This window comes from Aphelocoma coerulescens, chromosome 13, assembly GCF_041296385.1.
Source record: "Aphelocoma coerulescens isolate FSJ_1873_10779 chromosome 13, UR_Acoe_1.0, whole genome shotgun sequence".
In the NCBI taxonomy this organism is placed as follows: Eukaryota; Metazoa; Chordata; class Aves; order Passeriformes; family Corvidae; genus Aphelocoma; species Aphelocoma coerulescens.
The window spans coordinates 9322862-9340587 of NC_091027.1; the positions used below are offsets into that span (position 1 = coordinate 9322862).

General features: G+C 47.0%; 1 protein-coding gene across 1 annotated transcript; it reads left to right on the plus strand.

The window, feature by feature from the left end:
- The first annotated feature begins 8739 nt into the window (after positions 1–8739).
- On the plus strand, positions 8740–17214 carry CXCL14 (C-X-C motif chemokine ligand 14). The gene is made up of 4 exons (XM_069028846.1): positions 8740–9009; positions 9867–9972; positions 14429–14539; positions 16061–17214. Exons 1-4 carry the CDS (start codon positions 8946–8948, stop codon positions 16074–16076), a joined length of 297 nt encoding a protein of 98 aa, XP_068884947.1. The 5' UTR covers positions 8740–8945; the 3' UTR covers positions 16077–17214.
- The last annotated feature ends 512 nt before the right edge of the window (positions 17215–17726 follow it).

Here is a 17726-nt window from a genome sequence, read left to right on the forward strand (position 1 = left end):
TCCCACTCCCCAAGTGCTATGGTAATTAAGCTTTTATCTGAGTAGATAAAATAATTAACATATTTATTACTCAGAAGAAAAAGATCTTTTTTTGATTGATTGCAGCCTACTAATGTTCCATCAAATATTCAAAGTCTGCATTGTTAAGCCATTCATTTTATTTATTTTTAAAGACACTACATATGTTTTCTATCCCAAGGGGAGGAAAAAAATCAGTGTACGAAAAATTCCCATCATTACTAACACACAGCTCAGCAGAAAATGAACAGAGATAGGGAGCACCCTTCCTGTCTGCAGGAGAGTGGGCTTCATTAAGCTTGCAAGGGATTTTTGCACATTACAGAAAGCACTGAGGGGGTGGGAGAAGCCCTGCAGAGCCTCATGGGCACCTACAGATGCTGTGGCTTCGTGCCCAAGCCAGGCTCAGTGTGTTGCAGTGCTTGGTCTTGGCACTCCCATCCTTGCAGGCACCCACCTCCGATGGCACCCCAGGCACTCTTGCACATCACCACGGGAGATGCTGTGAGATGATTTCCCTTCATACCTAATCACTGTATGATGACCATTTTTATCTAATCACTTTACCTCTTGGTGCTGGGCAGTTTTGTTGCTGTGGTTACTCTGTGGACAAATGTAAACAGCTCCCAGTCACTGGGAGCAAACACAAAAACAAACCTCCCAAAGGTTGTCGAGAAGATCTTCTGTCGAGTGCTGTATCCACACACCCACAGACTTTTGGATGCTGGGTTTTTTTGGAAACATGAAGCCACAAGTCCAAAAAAAAGATGCCAGGAGCCACCAGAGAGAATAACCATAGCATACATCAAGGTAATCATGGTGTCTTCGAGGGGGCAGCCACCCCTTCCCAGTCATTTCCTTTTGTGTAGGATCCCCAGGGCAGCTCCATGCCTGGATGCCACCTCCTGGGTCATGGAGCAGGACATGAGGTGCAGCAGAAAGGTGGATCCGACACCCTGCATGGCTCTGCCTCTGCAATTTTGTATGTATCCATCATTTTATGTTTTCATCTTTTTGCTTCAAAAGCTCTCCTAAAAGACAACAGAAAAGACCTTCACTCCAGGGCTTTGCAAAAGGCCTTGAAGAGCTGCAAATATGTCCCTGCCACCACATCTGCTGTCACTGCTGCAGTGGCCATCAGCCTCCAGGCACTACAGCTCCCACCCAGAGTGCCAGCAGAGCACATGGGCTCTGCTCCTGCTGCTGCAACTCATGGTAAATAGCCCCATACACACCAAGCATCGCTGCCCCTCTCCCTCACAGTCTCAGTTTCCTTGTATTAAGGCCTGTAAAACCATTGCAATGTGGACATTTCAGCAGGTTCCTGCTTACCAGCTCTCCTAAGTGACTCTCATCCCATGGAACCAGTGCTGGAAGCAGATGTGCTGAAGCACATTCCTGCCATTCCTGGAAATGTTTGAAATTATGCCCATTTCTAACAAGCTGCAGAAAGGAGAAGTGTCGGGAATGGGTTCTTTCATGCCTGAACATTTGTGGATCTTGCTGTCACAGCTCCCCACCTCAGCAAGCACTCACCTGGGACTGGATTAGAAACTTTTCGGGTGCTGATCTCCTTTGTTCCTATTGTCTTGCAAAAGCACAACACCTTGCGGTTCAGTTTTCCACATTCCCTGTGCTTTTGAATATGGATGGCTTGGCAGCAGAGCCACTCCTTTTGAGAGCAGTGGCATTAATAGCACAGAGAGGCTGCCTGTAATTCATTACATACAGTAACACCCTATTCTACTCCTAAAGCCTTTCACTGGGAAAGCTGGCACCCACAGATCACCCCAAACTACCCCCACACAAACAGAGATGTGATCAGCAAATCAGGATGGCACAGAGTGTTTCCAATCCTGGGGCAAAAAGGAGGGTTTTCCATCCAATGGCTGTTGTGTTGTCCAGTGCTGTGATGTTCTAACTGCACACCGGGGCACTAACACCGTATCTTCACCCCCGTTCTCTCAGTCTCACGTCAAGAATTAAAAAACAATTGGGAAAGGGAGAACACACAAACAAGGATGGGACTCATGCTGTCCCCTTCCTTGTCCCAACCATCTGTCATCCCATACAACACCATGGAGACTTCCCCAGGCTTTGGCCAGCACCATCAGGAATGTGAGTCAGATCAAACAAATTGCCTTTCTTACCTTCTACATTATTACCTTCTATATTATTACCTCTACACTATAGCAAGCATTGGGGTGGATGGTAAAGTGAGCCACCCAACTCATTGTGTGATTAAGCACAAAATAAATACCCACAGCCATTCACAGTTGAAATGCCTATTAACAAAACTGTATAAAGTGCAAACTGTGCTTGCACATAAAAACCAACAGTAAGTTGTAACACGCAAGGAAATGAGTCAGTAGGAAATTAAACACAACTTATTATTTTCTCAATGTATAAAGTCACAGTTGGGATTAATCCTTTTGTGCATATCTAGAGGTGACTCTCAAATCACTTACACAAAGAGCTAGTTCTCCCTTTTGCCATCTTATTGCAGGCCTTTTTAATGATTCATGACGAAGAGCTTCAAAGAGCTCCAAGCCATGACAACAGTCCCAGATCCGACCTCCTCGTTCTCATCTCAGCAAAAAATCCTCCTCGGTGAATAATTCAGGTTTAGGAAGAGAGCTGCCTTAAAACTACTCCCAAGGGAAGAAGCAGTGTCTAGAATTTAATCTCATTATGGAAATAAAAATAAAAAGAAAATATCAAAAGAACACAGCGACTGCAACAACAATACAAGCCTTATTTTGCAGAATTCATCAGTTGTGAAACTCCACAGAAGGGAACACAGCTGTTTTCCCTGAAAATATGTTTCATGTTTCCAGAGACCAAAGATGAAATCCAATGCTTTGCCTTTCAACTTACAATAGACGAATACATGCAAGGATGACACAGCTACTGTTCAGGGCTATTGAGGAAAGAAAAAGGTCATTTAGAGCTAGAGCTGAAAACATAGGCTTGACCACAGGCTGCAACATATCCTCCACTAAGTTCAGCACGGCGGGGGAAGGCTTGCGACAGCCTCCCAAAATATGAGGCAATTCACCCCTGACTTCAAGCTTGGAATCAAGTTTTATATTTCCCCTGTTGCAAGGGTTGAGGGCCCATACAGGGTGGTTACAACACCATAAAGGCATAAAAAAGGAAGTGAAGCACCCAGAAAAAAAACCAAAAACGCATACAACATGCATCACATCTGTGCACCTCCACCTTAATGCTGAAATTTCTAGTGAGCATTTAAGTCTAATTCCTCCCCCAAATTCCTGACATGATGTGAAGGGATTTTGTCACGTCACTTCAAATGTTTAATCTTCTCCTTGACGGGCTGATAGGGTTATTCTTAGACATGAAACTCAGATGAGCCATTCACAGTTTGCTTCAACAGCAATAAGTAGCTTCAGTTTCATGGCCATTTTGCAAAGATTTCTCACCATAACAAGCATCTTCATCTTCCCTCTGTGAAACACTATGATATTTGGAAGGACAGTTAATCCAAATCATAGATTACCCTATGCTTGAAATAGCCAGCATATCCAAAGTCTGCTGAATACTGAAATATTTCTAATAATGGGGATGACTGTAATAGTGTATATCCTGGTCCCCGGGATGCAGATGAACACCTGAGGGACGCTGTGTGCTGGCTTAGGAAGTTGTGTATATTCACAGCAGGAGGAAAAGCCTTGCCTGAGGTGAGGTCAGGGCATGGACCCCACCCAATCTTGTTTGAGCACAAAGACACAAATGTCCTTGCGCTGGCAGATTCAGCAGCTCTTCTGGAGCCCTCCCATTTTCCCACCACGACTATTTATTTTGGGGGTTGTCATCAGTTAGCAAGCTGAGTCTCGGAAGTGATGTTCTTCTTACAGCTTCCTCTATGACCTGATAGAACCTATCAGCTGGCCAGTTTGAACATGGACAATTCTCTAAGCCACTTAAAGTTGTGACCGCCTCTGTGATCCACATTTAAGAATAGACAAATCCCCCCAAGCTCTCTCTCTCTCGTTTCCGGCACTGGGACAGGCGGCTGCGGGCCCCGTGTGGGGTCCCATGGGCCCAGCCCAGGCCCTGCTCGGGCCAGGCCAGGCCGGGCCACGGCCATCCTGGAGCCGGTGGGCCCTGATCCACCCACGGAACCCCCCCAGTCCTGCTGTGGGCAGCCAGAGCGGCTCGGCTCTCCCCCCTCTCCACTGCAATAAGCCACATTCCAGCTGCAAGGCTGAGGTGAGATTAACCCTTTTGTTGCTGTGAAGAGCTGAAAACCTGAGGGAAGAGAGAGAGGAGATGCTTAAAGCTGAAATTCTCTTGTGAAGCTATGATATATCAGAGTATCCCATTGTAATTTCATGAAGATATGGGGGGTGGAGTGTTCAACTCGTAAGCAAAAGCACCTGCACTGAGGTAGGCAGATGCTGAAGCAGCTGTAATTTCATGAGAAGTTTGGACAGAGAGAGATAGACCAGATGAGGACTTTTGCTCCAAATGGGAAAGGAGAAAACCTCAGTTCCTAGAGATGCTCCCAGAGATAGTCCTAAAGATGAAGATGAGGAGGACCCTTTGCTCCCAGGGAAGGAGAAGAGCCTCTGTTCTTAGAGATGAAATGCTCCCAGAGATGGGTGAAGAGAACTTTTGTTCCTGAATGGCTCAACCTTAAAATTGTACCCCAAAAAACTTCAAGAGTGGACCCTCGAAAGCAGTTGTGGGAAAAGCTGCAAGTCGGGGGAAGGGACTCACATGCGAGCAGAGAGACTCCTCCTCCTAAATGGACTGAACAATATTTGGAAGTGGGCGGCTGTCTCGGTGTGAGAATGTTTTTATAGCACGAGCAAGAAGAGACTTCTCTTTCTAAATGGACTGAACAAGGTTATTGTGGAAGTGGTAAACAGACTGAACATCTTAAGGGTTGTCTTTTTACATTGTCAGTGGGAGAAGGGAGGAAGGTGGGGGGAGGAGGAGAGTTCTGAAGGTGGTATAATTTTTTTTTCTCTTTTAGGTCTGTTAATAAACTTCTTCTTATTCTTTCAAGTTTGGTGCCTGCTTTGCATTTCTCCTAATTCTTATCTCACAGAAGATAAACAGTAATGAGTATTTTGGACCAAACCACTACACTAAATTGGTGTTTCTCCCCAGTTACAAACCCAACCCGCTACAGGGGTGTACTGCCCCATTCCAGTAGCTCTCCCTTCAAAGGGAAACATGCATTTGGAGGCTGTCCCCATATCTACAAGCTCAAATATTTTGCTCCAGCTCAGCTACGTGTTGTGCTCATCAATGTATGATTTCAGCTTCCAGGTGGCCAAAAATGGTGAGGATTTCACTTCAAATGGTAGTCCCTTTGCTAAAACTCTTCTTTCTTGCTTATTTAGGAGGACATAACCACTCACCCATGCCTTCCATATTGCAAAGCACCCTCTCAGGCTGGCAAATCACCTCTGGTCCTACTGGGTCTCACCCTCAGAGGCAAAGCCAGGCTTCAGCCTTGGTTTTCTAGAGAGCCTTATGCTAGGGCAGAGACCTAAAAAGAGATGAAATAAGATCCCTTTCAGCAGCAACAATGCCCCGCTAATTAGCCAGACAGAGCAGGTGACAGGCTCTGTGCACAGGTACAGTGATGCTCCCCTGGGGACGCACGGCTCTCTGAGCATGTCCCATCTGCAGAGCCGAGGACAACAGCAGGGCCCTGGTGACTGTGCCTGCTCTGAAACACTCCTTTTGTGTGGGACAAAACCCAAGCCCTGATCAATTACTCTTCAACTGGGTGGCTTTATGAGGGCTGAAAGGGGTGCTTCAACCGCTTGCCCTGTGCTCACCTGGCCAGCCCTCCACAGCCTGTGGAGCACCAGGTGCTCACCAGAACACATATGTGGGGCTTAGCAGATCTGCTGGAGATACCCCAGGCACACCAGTGTATGCTGAGCAACTCAGCATATGATTGCATAAAGAAAATATATCTGGATTATCAGGGCTTCTTTTGGGGCAGAACATGGTGAATTCCATGTAAGTTTCTTTTTCCTCAAATCATTTGCTAAAACTTCTTCTGTGATTGTCATTTGAAGACAGAGCAGGTGTCAGAGACAGCTGTACATGGCCACCAAAATCTGTCACACCAGGGAAGAGGCACCTTTGAGCTCTCAGAAATAATTACTGTCAAAGACAGTGCCTGGCATAAAGACACTGAACTGCTCAGGCACACAGTGAGAGTCACCATATATGTACACACACCTCAAATACATTAATTTCTGCATGAAAATTGGAAATAAAGCAGCAGTTTGCTTATTCCATACTTAATAAACTTGGCTTTTTCAACATAAGAAGGATCATGCAAGAAGATGGGATTCACTTTTGGAAAGCACGAGAATTTCCTTTAATTTTTCTCTAGCCTGTACATGAGTTCCCTGGTTTGGGGAAAGTTCAAGTTGCCGTCAGCTAAAGCTGCACCCAAATTCTTATTAGCAGAGGGGGAGAGAAAAAGATTCTTCCTTACCACAACTCTCCCTGAGGCTGTTCCTGCACACAGTGCAGAGAAAACTGCAGGGAGGGAATTACCCTAAGATGCAGCAGGGAAGGATTACAGCTCGGGACATGGATGCTTTTCAGCCAATTCTCCCTTGTGCCCAATGAGCATTTTCACCAGCAGCTGACAGTAATTCTGAAAAAAGTCTTTTGTACTATCCTTGGGGTTTTTTTTCCTTTTTTGTGTAAGAAACTGGGAATTTATTTGAAAGGTTTGAACGGAGACCTGCCATACCTCAGCTGCCTGTTTTTATCCCAGGTTCTGGAACAAACCTCTCTCTTGAGTCCTGTTGGCATTTAATAACAGCCCACAAACCATTGCTAGCAGGGTGCAATGAGAGCCACTGGAGCTGGTTTAGAGCTGTGCGGCAAAAATACACAAAGCACAGCAGAAACTGTATCATACCTTCCCCCTCTGCCCCATTGCTTCAGCAGCAGTCTCACAACTCCAAAACAGGTCTTTTGCCCCAAAAGCTCTGTGCCACATCAGCCAGTGCTCACAGCTTTGTTCCCGATAGGCAGCACCCCCAGCGCTCCCCCATGGCAGGCAGGGCAGCACGGCAGGGCAGGGCAGGCAGGGCAGGGCAGGGCAGGGCAGGGCAGGCAGGGCAGCGAGGCAGGGCAGCACGGCAGGGCAATGCAGGCAGGGCAGCAAGGCAGGCAGGGCAGGGCAAGGCAGGCAGGGCAGGGCAGGCAGGGCAGGGCAATGCAGGCAGGGCAGGGCAATGCAGGCAAGGCAGCGCAGGCAGGGCAGCACGGGCAGGGCAATGCAGGCAGGGCAATGCAGGCAAGGCAGCGCAGGCAGGGCAGCGCAGGCAGGGCAGCACGGGCAGGGCAGCACGGGCAGGGCAGGGCAATGCAGGCAAGGCAGCACGGGCGAGGCAGGGCAATGCAGGCAAGGCAATGCAGGCAGGGCAGGGCAATGCAGGCAGGGCAATGCAGGCAGGGCAGCGAGGCAGGGCAGCACGGGCAGGGCAGGGCAATGCAGGCAGAGCAGGGCAATGCAGGCAGGACAATGCAGGCAGGGCAGCGAGGCAGGGCAGGGCAATGCAGGCAGGGCAGCGAGGCAGGGCAGGGCAATGCAGGCAGGGCAGCGAGGCAGGGCAGCGCAGGCAGGCTGTTCCCGACGTGTCGGCACGTCCCGCATGGGAGCCGCGGCCAGGAACACGGCAGCTGCCTGCGCGCAACGTGCAGCCTGTGTGTGGTAGGGCTGTACTCGCAGCCTGCCAACACCCGGGCCGGGAACGCAGCGGGATGGCCGCTGCCAATGGGAGCCGGCAGGAACGAAGCCATGTGGGAAACTTAAAATGCAAGTGGAGCTGGGAGTGCGTGGCGAGTCCTTCCCAAGCGCTGCCTGAGCTGGCGGGGTGGCTGGTTTCGGTCGGTTCCAGTAACGGGGATGGGTGTGCGAGCGGGGAGCGCGGGCAGCGTGCGCCGGGAGAGGGGCTGGGATGAACCAGGGACCCGCAGAGGCGTTTGGCTGCGGCGTGTTTGGTATACACTGCTGTGAAGGCGATTAGACCCCACTCTGATCTCCATCGGTTTCATTTAGACAAAAATCTGGAATCTGGATTTAAAGATGCTCTTTTAGCTGTTTCTGAAATCAGAAACAGACTCTGCAAGGGAGGGGAAACATGTATTTGCATCCATGAAGTTCCTGCGTGCTTCGTGGAGCAGAATATTGTTCGAGTATTCATTAAAGCAACGCTAAACCGATCTTATTTCCTGAAGCATTCCACACGCTAAACCCACCTAACAATGCTTTTAGGAATATCTTCTCCCATTCACTAAACTTTCCTTTAAATTTAGAAGCCCGCTCAAGCTAGAAAAAATAGTATTTAAGGCAGTCTGTGACAAAAGGTGACACCCCTTCCCAGGTGAGACTTCTCCAAATCTTATTTCCAAGGTGCATGGGAATTTCCGCGGAGCGCGGGCATCCCTGGAACGCTCACAAGCGGATGGTTTTCCAGCTAACAGCCCCATTCACACAAACACACACATCGCCCTCCCCAGCAAACCTCCTCTGACGGGGAACGTCCCAGCTGGGCAGAAGCAGCTGCCCCATCGCCTGCGCTCCCTCCGGGATGTTCGGGGCGGGGATGGGGGATGCTCCCCCCCGGGGTGCCGGTCGTCCCCCCCCGCCGGGGCTGAGGAAGCGGAGGGAGCAGTGGAGTTGCTCTGCATATTAATGAGCCGGGAGCGAGGGCAGAGGGAGCCGCTTTAAAGGAGGAGAAGGGAAGGCAGCGGCAGAGCGCAGGCAGCGCCGGGCAGCCGCTCCGCCGGGAGCCGCTCCGCTGTCCCCTCCCTGGTGACCCAGCCCCGGGACAGCGGGATCGGGGGGACGAACCCCAAGCGAACAAACACATCAACCCCCCGGCGTCTCCTTGGGTACCTGCTATCTCATAATGAAGCTCCTGACAGCAGCTCTGCTTCTGTTCTTCATCGCGATGTGCTTAGCCAGCGCGGAAGGTAAAGCGGTTTATTCTGCTTATTCCCATTTAAATCTCTTTTGTAATCTGTGCTTGTGTCTTGATAGCCCTGGCTTGGGCTGCGCTATCCCCTGCACGGTGGAAAGGTGCGATATGTGGAATCTGTGAGTAAGGGAGCTGCAAGTTGTTCAAAGGTGAAGTAGGGGTAAAATACACGGGATAAAGTTGTGTCTTCGTTTGTGTCTTCACTGCAAGGCAAGGAGCTCGCAGTGGGGCAGGTCACGCCATGTTCTTCGTTATTCAGGAATAGATCTCAAACATCTCCTTTGAAACTGAGGGTGGTTTTCAGGGAAAATAGAGCAGAGCTGGATGCAAGGTGGTGGCACAGTCTGTGTTTTCTGCTGTGCACAAAAATGATGGTTAAAAATGCTCAGCTTTTGTCTGGCTATGACTGCACCACAGCATTCGTGAAAGGAGGAATGACTCAAAGTCCTACAAAGTCCAAGTGAGACACGGAGTGAATGAGAAAGTAGCCCAGACATGCATTTGCTTGCTCAGTTTAGAGCAAGTTCTGACTCTTTCATTTCCTTTTGTTAAATACAATTATACTTAATCACAGCAGGTGCACTTAAAAATATCTGCTCTTTACAATGTCCCAGAACATATGTAGTGCTCTAAAACATATTTCCCAGACAGTCACTACCTTTTTCTGGGATATACCAAAGGAGGAAAAAAAGCCCTCTTTTTAAGCTCAACAGCATTATAAAATTCATCATTTCCCACCAAGGCTTGAAAGAGCAAACTGAAGTTTTCCTGGATGCACACAGGCTGGAGGGGAAGGGACGCTTGGTATGCAGGAGGCTTTGCAGGCGCATGAGAAAATGCTTTCTCTTGTAGGCGTGAAGTGCAAGTGTTCAAGAAAAGGTCCTAAAATAAGATTCTCTAATGTACGGAAGCTGGAAATAAAACCAAGGTACCCATTTTGCGTGGAAGAGATGATTATGTAAGTTTTCCTTCATTTATTGCTTTCTGTTTCCCTGTCAGCTGAACTGCTTCACCTTATCTGCAAGTTCCTTCTTTGTTCTTTGTTTTCCTCATGCCCTGGCATGCTAATTCCTAGGAATAGTCATTTGCTGCATTAGATGAAAAAAACCCATACAATTCTGACCAAAACCCCAGGCATCATTTTTTGACACAATGTTTTTTTTTTAATCAAATAAGTATTTCCAGAACAGGTAGCAGTAAAAAGATTATCATTAGTTCAAGTGAAAATAGGGACAAATTCTACTCCAAGCTGCCTGATATAAAACTCAGAACAATTTACTCAAATTATTCTGAGCATGCAGAGTAAACATGAGCAGAGTGTGATCTGTGGTGGTTTCTGCAGGGAAGAGTTACCCCAACCTGCATTGTAGCAGAGCAATCCCCTTCACCTGGTGGGGTTAGTCAGCATGTAAGAGAATGCTTTCCTCCCAGTCTCCCTGCAAGTCGGGACCAATGCTGCTGTGAAATCTCAGACTGATGTAGTGGTTAACCAAGCTGAGGCAGGTACAGGGATTTTTGACGTGACTGGTTAAAAAAAGGAGGATTTTTTAATCATGGGTGGGTTTGGCTTTTTTCCTGTCCTGTTTGGATATCTTAAGATTCCCCCAACAAAGCACCATCCAAACAGTATGTGCAGCTGGATAAGAACCAGAAGGGCAGATTATCCAAAAAGACTGCACCAAGCCCCCCTGCCACCTAAGAGGGGGAAAAAGGGTCCCAGGATCAGCCACAGCCCCAGGACACCAAGGACTGACTTGAGCCAGCATTGTGCTCCCCCATGGAACATCTGCCAGTTGCTTAAACAACAGGATCTGTGCAGGCTGCACACCACCTCCAGCACCCTGCAATGCCCATGGGGCCGAATCTTGCCCATCCACGTGGCACAAACAAGGAGATACCACAGACTTCCCACATGGAACTGGCTCACCAGGCTCAGTGGAGGGCTTGTGGAGGAGGAATGGAGAATCAAGCTTCCTTAGGCTTCCTCCAGAGCTAGAGCAGCACCACAGTGAACAATCAGACCCACTTCTTTGGAGCCCAAACAAGATGATGGTGACCTGAACAGAAAAATTCTTGCAGAACAACCTTGCCTGAATCAGCTCCTCACAGCTTTACTGTTTGCTTTGACCCTTCAACAGTAAAATGATGTCATAGAGAGACTAACTCTTTGCACCCCACTCCAGTTATTTGCCCAAAAGCAGATGGTGACCAGGGGGTATGAAATAAATCTCATTAATGCAATGTTTTACTTCCAATCAGAAATCTGGGAAAGCTGAAATGCTGTGTATGAGCAGTTGCTTTGCCAGCCTGCTAGGGCAGATGTTGAGCAATACTATTCAAGGCTGAGGGTTGTCCAGGGTTTGCAGCAGCTGTTGGGACAGAACTGTCCCATCGCTGTCTCATTGCTGAGGGTGTCTGTGGGGCCAGCAGGGCAAACCCTCTGCCATCACTGCCCTTCCAGCTACCCTAATGCAGCCTGAACTCAGCACTGAAAGCATTGAAATTAATATTCTGGGAAGCAATTGATCCAGGGGTCTCTGAACAAAGCACAGAGGAGCTAAATTCCTGAAACTGGGTTTTTGTTTCTGCAGTGATCATCTAAAATGAGTTGTCGAAGCTGCGTCCCCTTCTGCCCTCCTTAAAAGCTCTTATACAGCAGAAACGTGATATAAATTATGTTGGACAGAGAAGCAGTAGCTATGGGGGGGTGCAGTTAAGGGAGGTTTTGGCCATAACCCCCCAGCAGAGCTGTGCTACAGGGTAAGAGACAGTTAAACTGAGTCCTCAGTCTAGTCAAAATCTATCAAGATTCATGGAACATCTAGCAGTAATTGTGAGTGTATCTGTCTGTGTCCTGGAATGAGGGGAAGCAGAAGAAAATAGGAGGGAAGTTTAACTCTTTCTACCTGAAATGTTCTGAAGCACCCCCACCCATGCTTTGCCCCATCCCAGAGGGTAGGGATAGATCAGAGTGAGAAGAGCTGATGGGAAATAGGCTCACAGCAGTGCCTTTCTCAAGGGGCTGTAAACTGATGACAGTTCCCACACCAGCCTGGGATGAAAGGACCAGAGCCAGGATCCTTGTGGTCATGGAGACAGGGTATTTGTAGGCAGAGGTGCAGCCCCTCCATCCCTGCAGATGAGATGTGTGGGGGCACAGGGTGCTGGGGTCACAGATTGACTTGGGGTGCTCATCACAGCCCCAGAGGCATGGACATACTGGGGAGAATTTTGGCACAGGGACACTCAGACACCCGGGTGAGGGCTCCAGCCACCAAGCCCTGGGCAGCTAAGGGACAAATCCCACTGGGGAAATCTTACTGGGGGTGTAAGTTCTGGTGCTTCATCCCTTCTCCATCTCTCTCAAGCTCCTCTTGCAGCCCATCCAGGCAACTCCTCGCTCAGGTAGAAGCTCCCACAGCACCTCTTAGGCGCATTCTGTTACATGTCAGACCAGCATCCTCAAAAGCAGGTCCAGGTCATCTCAGGGTGCCCAAACACACTGCCATCCAACCCTGCACCCATCAGGGACTGTCTGAGAACTGCAGAAGACCATGGGGCTGCCTTGGGAACATTTCTGCTGCCCATCCTCCAGAAACAAAGCAGAAAACTTGCATGTGATGCCAAAGCAATGCATCCCAGCCTGAGGACAGAGCCAGTTCACCTGAGAGGCAAATCATGGATCGCTTCCTGCTCAGACTGCAGGCTCTGGTAAATCCAGACTTCACTGCTTCTGGTGCAAATGTAGGGCTTGCTGCTTTTCAGAGGTGTTCCTGCTCCTCTCCTCCTGCAACTCAGCTTGTCCATCACTTTCTGGAAATATCCTTTATGGTCTGTCAGAAGAGAAACCCAAGCCAAGATCTGGATCAGCCAGTGCAGATGGCACAGGTGGGGAGGTGCATGGGGAAACCTTGCTCCTCTCTCGAATCCCTTAAAACTCGTATCACCCCTGTTCAAAGCTACAGGAAAACTCCCCTTCTCAAGCCCATACTGCTCTCAGAGGAGTTGGCTGAGAACACCCTTAGAACAGAGGTAGTCCATAGTTTTTAGCACTGATCCTTCCCTTTCTGATGCCTGCAGCCATTCAAGGCTCTTTGAGGCTTCCACTGCTTTCCCATGCATTGGGGAAAAGTCCACATCCTGCCAGAATTACAGAATTCCTACCTGGAAATTACACCACAACTTTTTGTGACTGTAGCTCGATATGGAGCAGAAAAGGGGAGTGGGGAGGAAGGTTAATTGAACAGAAAGACCTATTTGAACACCTTGTAAAACCTGGAAATTGGAATCATGCTGAGACCCTTAGTTCAGTTCATGAAGGCAGCATGTTTTAATTTGTGAGGCACCAGGAGGGTGAGCTGAGAAAGTCTGCGAGGCATTTTGTCTTCCTTTCTGAACCAAACCATAAAAGAAACCCTTCAGTATACACAGGTATTTCTGGGTTTCTGCCATCATTATACTCATGTCTCTAGCAACATTTAATGAATTCCATTATAGAGTTTTAGTTAAAGCAATGACTGTTATGTTAAACCATCCCTGTTGTGGATGGTATTTCCAGAAAATTAATAATTGTAATACAAGTTTTCATTGTGGGTTGGTTTTTGGATGTTGTCTGGGGTTTTTTTAATCACAAAATTAATAAGAAAACCAGAAAACTCGTCAATTTTGAGCCCCCAAAAGTGGGGCAGTCTTGATGTTTCTGGAAAGCCATCATGTTGGGACCCAGATCCCTCATGTCACCTCAGCTGAGGTGACCAGCTGAGGCAGCCTCACTGAGCCCTCCAGGAGGTAACCTCAAATGATGAAAAGACTTTTGCCATGTTTTGGCTCCCTGCATGCTTGGTCCTGACAATAAGGGGACACCAAAGCAGCAAGGAGAGCAGGATCAAGGGGGGATCAGAGGAGGCTGAAGCCCCCAGGGCTCATGCTGAGGCTCGCTGATTGCAGAGTGCTTGTTGAGCACACAAGCACTCTGCCACATGCAAGTATTTAAAATACTGCAGAATTAAGAAAAAAAAAATCAATGAAACAGTACTGATCATTTCTCTTGGATGAAGTATTGTTGAGTGTATCAGAACTATCTCTTCATGCAAAGTCCTTGTGGTTGCCTGAATGAGTCCTAATTAAATTACTTATTAGGCTCCAAAGATGATATCTAACAGGCAGAGCAAACCCACTGATTAGAACCAATGGGTACGTCTTCATCTGCTACAGCCTCAATGCCCTGCACTGAGGGAGAACAGCTGCTCTGACCTTATCCCAGTAAACTCAAATACATCTGCCGTAAAGAACAGAGCTGGAAAACCCTTACCCTGCTCCACTGGGTGAGAGCCCCCTGGCCCATTCTGGCATGGACTGGAGTGGGAACAGGGGGGTATTCCTGTGCCCCCATGACCTGTCCCCTTGCCTTGCAGTGTGACGCTGTGGACACGGGTGAGGGGGGAGCAGCAGCACTGCCTCAACCCCAAGCGCCAGAACACCGTGAGGCTGCTCAAGTGGTACCGAGTATGGAAGGAGAAAGGCAGGTAAGGGCCAGTTTGCTGAACGGGTGAGGATCTTGGAGGCAAGTCAGGCAACCAGAAGCATTCAGACACAGAAAAAGCAGGGAAATGCACACACTAGCAAATGCTTCATCCAGCACAGAGGATGTATTTCATCACCAACATTACAATTTTAAATGGATGTTCTTGATATTAATTCTTTCCTGCCACATGCAATTCTTGCTTCTATTTTGGCATTAGGCTGTTCTGACTATAAATAGTAATTATTTTTGGTAAAAATATTCATCAGCTGACATTCTTAGTTATTTACATACACTCACCTCCCTTCTATGGGTAAAAATACAAGATGAAAAGCTAAACTACTTTCACACAGTCACAAGAAAAGCAGTCAGGAGAGATGGGATGTCCCACACTTCAATCACACCACCTCAACATCATCAATACTTGATGATGCAGATATTTGCCAATTTTAACTAGTGTATCATTCCCAGAAAAATTGTAGTTTTCTGGAAAAAATCTCTGACAGCTTCTCCCTTGTAAAAAGGGTTGGGTTTTTTTCTAAGTCATAGACAGAAGACAGAGAGTGAGATCTGAATTCCTGATGGCCAGTGGTGATGTCCCCATCTGTAATTAAGGGGAGCTGCCCAGTTCCTGCCACGTCTCCAGCCATGGCCAAGAAAGAGCCTCCACACACAGTACAGGTTCATCAAACCCTCATCCTCCTCATCTGGTGGGGAATTTGGTCCCCAAAAGTGAGCTCAAGTAAGGCTAGGGAGCAGCAGGCTCCTCTCTCTGCAGGCCCGAGGGTGCCAGCAATCCCCAGCAGAGTCTTGGTGGTGCCTCAGGCAATGCCAGGGCACAGCAAGCCCCTGGCCATCTCCCTGAATTCCTGCCAGCTTGATGCATCTGCTTCACAAACAGAGCACGTGGGGAAGCCCTGGCTATTGCATAACCACATATTTTCACTCTTCCCCTGTTTTTTCGGGGTTTTTTTTTACATAAGGCCATCATTAAGATGACAAAGGTTGCTCAGCCCCAGGCTTGTGCCCTCATGAAACACACAGACAGACAAGCCCATCAAGTTGTGCTGTCAGGAAATACTCTAGAAAAATGAAATAGAGTCATTATAGCAAACAACAGATATTGTGAACTTATTGTCTATATACAGCTCATTATAAGCTTCAGCATTTGTATATGAGATAGGGATTTTCCAGCATTTAAAGCTAATTAGCAGATGTGGATTTCTTCATGTTATTTACCCAGATAATTGTGGCAGAGTGTGTTACTTCCGACATGCCTCCAAGATGTGATAGTGTTGAAGTCCAACACTCCTCCCAGATGCTTTATGGATAGAGGTAGCAGTCTGGTGACTGCTGAAGTCAATAACTTACTTTCCAAATTACTTAGACACAGGCTAAAAATCTGATTTTTGGGGTTTTATTATTTTTGGGTTGTTTATTATGTATTTTTTTATCATTGTTATTTGAAATGAAGTTTTTTAATTCCTAGTTTAAACACCCGGCTCTTGGCTCTTCTTTTGTTTAGGGTTTATGAAGAATAAGAGAAAGTGGTACACAGAATGGAGTGGACTCCCTTGGCTGGCATAGGACTGGGCTCAACAGAAGATTATTTCTCTCTCGCAGACATAAGACACAAATTCTATATTATTATAAAGCACTTTTTACCAAGGGTCAGTTTTTACATTTTATAGCCGTCTGCAAAAGGCTTCCAGATTTCACAAGCATCTGTTGCACTTCTCATTTCATACCTGTCTGCTCTGTACTGAAATTAGGAAAACACATGCTTTTCGTTTTAAAGAAGTTCTTCTGGGATTTTTTTTGTTTTCAATTATTATTCATTCATACTTCACTATGATTGCAATCGAGCTTTATAAGCTCATTAGGCAAAGAGAACTGTTTGTGATGGTGTTGCACAGCCATGGCCCTCACCTCTGGCAGTGGGAATGCTTCAGGGCTGGGGTTGCTGCTCATGTTTGCAGCCTCCACCTCAGTCAGGCAGAGCAGGGACCAAAGACGAGTTTGCTGGGGAAGATGCCACTAAAATGTCGTGGCTGTACCTGCAGAAGTGAGGTCCCTCAGCACCTCGTCAAATGAGCGTGAGCATCACTCATGTACCTCTTCTTTAATGGACTTGAGGTCTTGCTGCAAGGCAAAGCGTCCTGTATCTCCCATTTAACCTCTCATGCATTAGAAGGCATTCCTAGGTCATTTTTATTACTAAGAAAATGTTTATTTTTTTTCCACCTGAAGCATTTACAGAAAGTATGTGGCTTCAGTACTGAGACATCTTAAGCTTCAAGACTATTGTGTATGTTTTCCTAGATTTGTAGCAACAACAACAAAAAGCCTTTAAAAGGTACCTTTTTATGAAAAATACAATAGGGCAAACATATAAATACCTATGTATGTTTTAGTCACAATACAACATATTCATTATTTTGAATGTAATACTTCAATGTTAAGCAGTGCATTCCTCTTTTTAATATAACAAAACTACCTTTTCATTTGTAAATATACTATAGGAAGTCTCCCTATATTATCTCGTTGTATAATGTACTGTACTGCTAAATTATCATATGCTATTTAAATGTTTGAAATATTTAGAAGGTTGCATGCAGATTTCATATTTCTTTCTAAGACAAATGAAAAAAAGTAATAAAAAAAAATATTTAAAAAATATGACAATTGCTTGTAAATTTCCTTAAGCCATCAGGGAACTCCTGCCACTTTCAATCACTTGGTAGCTGAATTGGTTTGGGGGGGAAAACAGTAGGTCAGAGAAGCTGATTAGAGATAGGACATCTTGATGATACTGGAATTAGAAAACATTATTCCAGTACAATTTACCTTCCTTTCTCATTTTAGGATTTGGACTTTAGCCAAACACTGAGGAATGCTGTGACATAAAGAAGGGTGATCCATTCACCTGTAACCACTGGTCTAGTGTTGCGTTAAGTAAACGTAAATCAACAACTTCAATCCATATAAAACCACGTAAAAAGCAGTTTGGACAAGATCTGGGTTAGATTAGGGACAGTTGTACAACAAAAGTCAGGCAACAAAAACCTGTGAGCCACCACCTCCTCTGCCTGCCCGGTTTCTGCCCTCGCCCACAGGGAGAGACTTTGCACCCAGCAAGGCTCCTACATCACTCCCCAGATAAAAGGAAAGCAACAGCTTGGAACAGTAAG

Excerpts from the sequence above, each read along its gene's own strand:
- CXCL14 (XM_069028846.1), top strand. The coding sequence starts at position 8,946 with ATGAAGCTCCTGACAGCAGCTCTGCTTCTGTTCTTCATCGCGATGTGC. Across the intron at positions 9,010-9,866 it reads GTGCTTAGCCAGCGCGGAAG|GCGTGAAGTGCAAGTGTTCA; the intron begins GTAAAGCGGTTT and ends TTTCTCTTGTAG. Across the intron at positions 9,973-14,428 it reads TGCGTGGAAGAGATGATTAT|TGTGACGCTGTGGACACGGG; the intron begins GTAAGTTTTCCT and ends CTTGCCTTGCAG.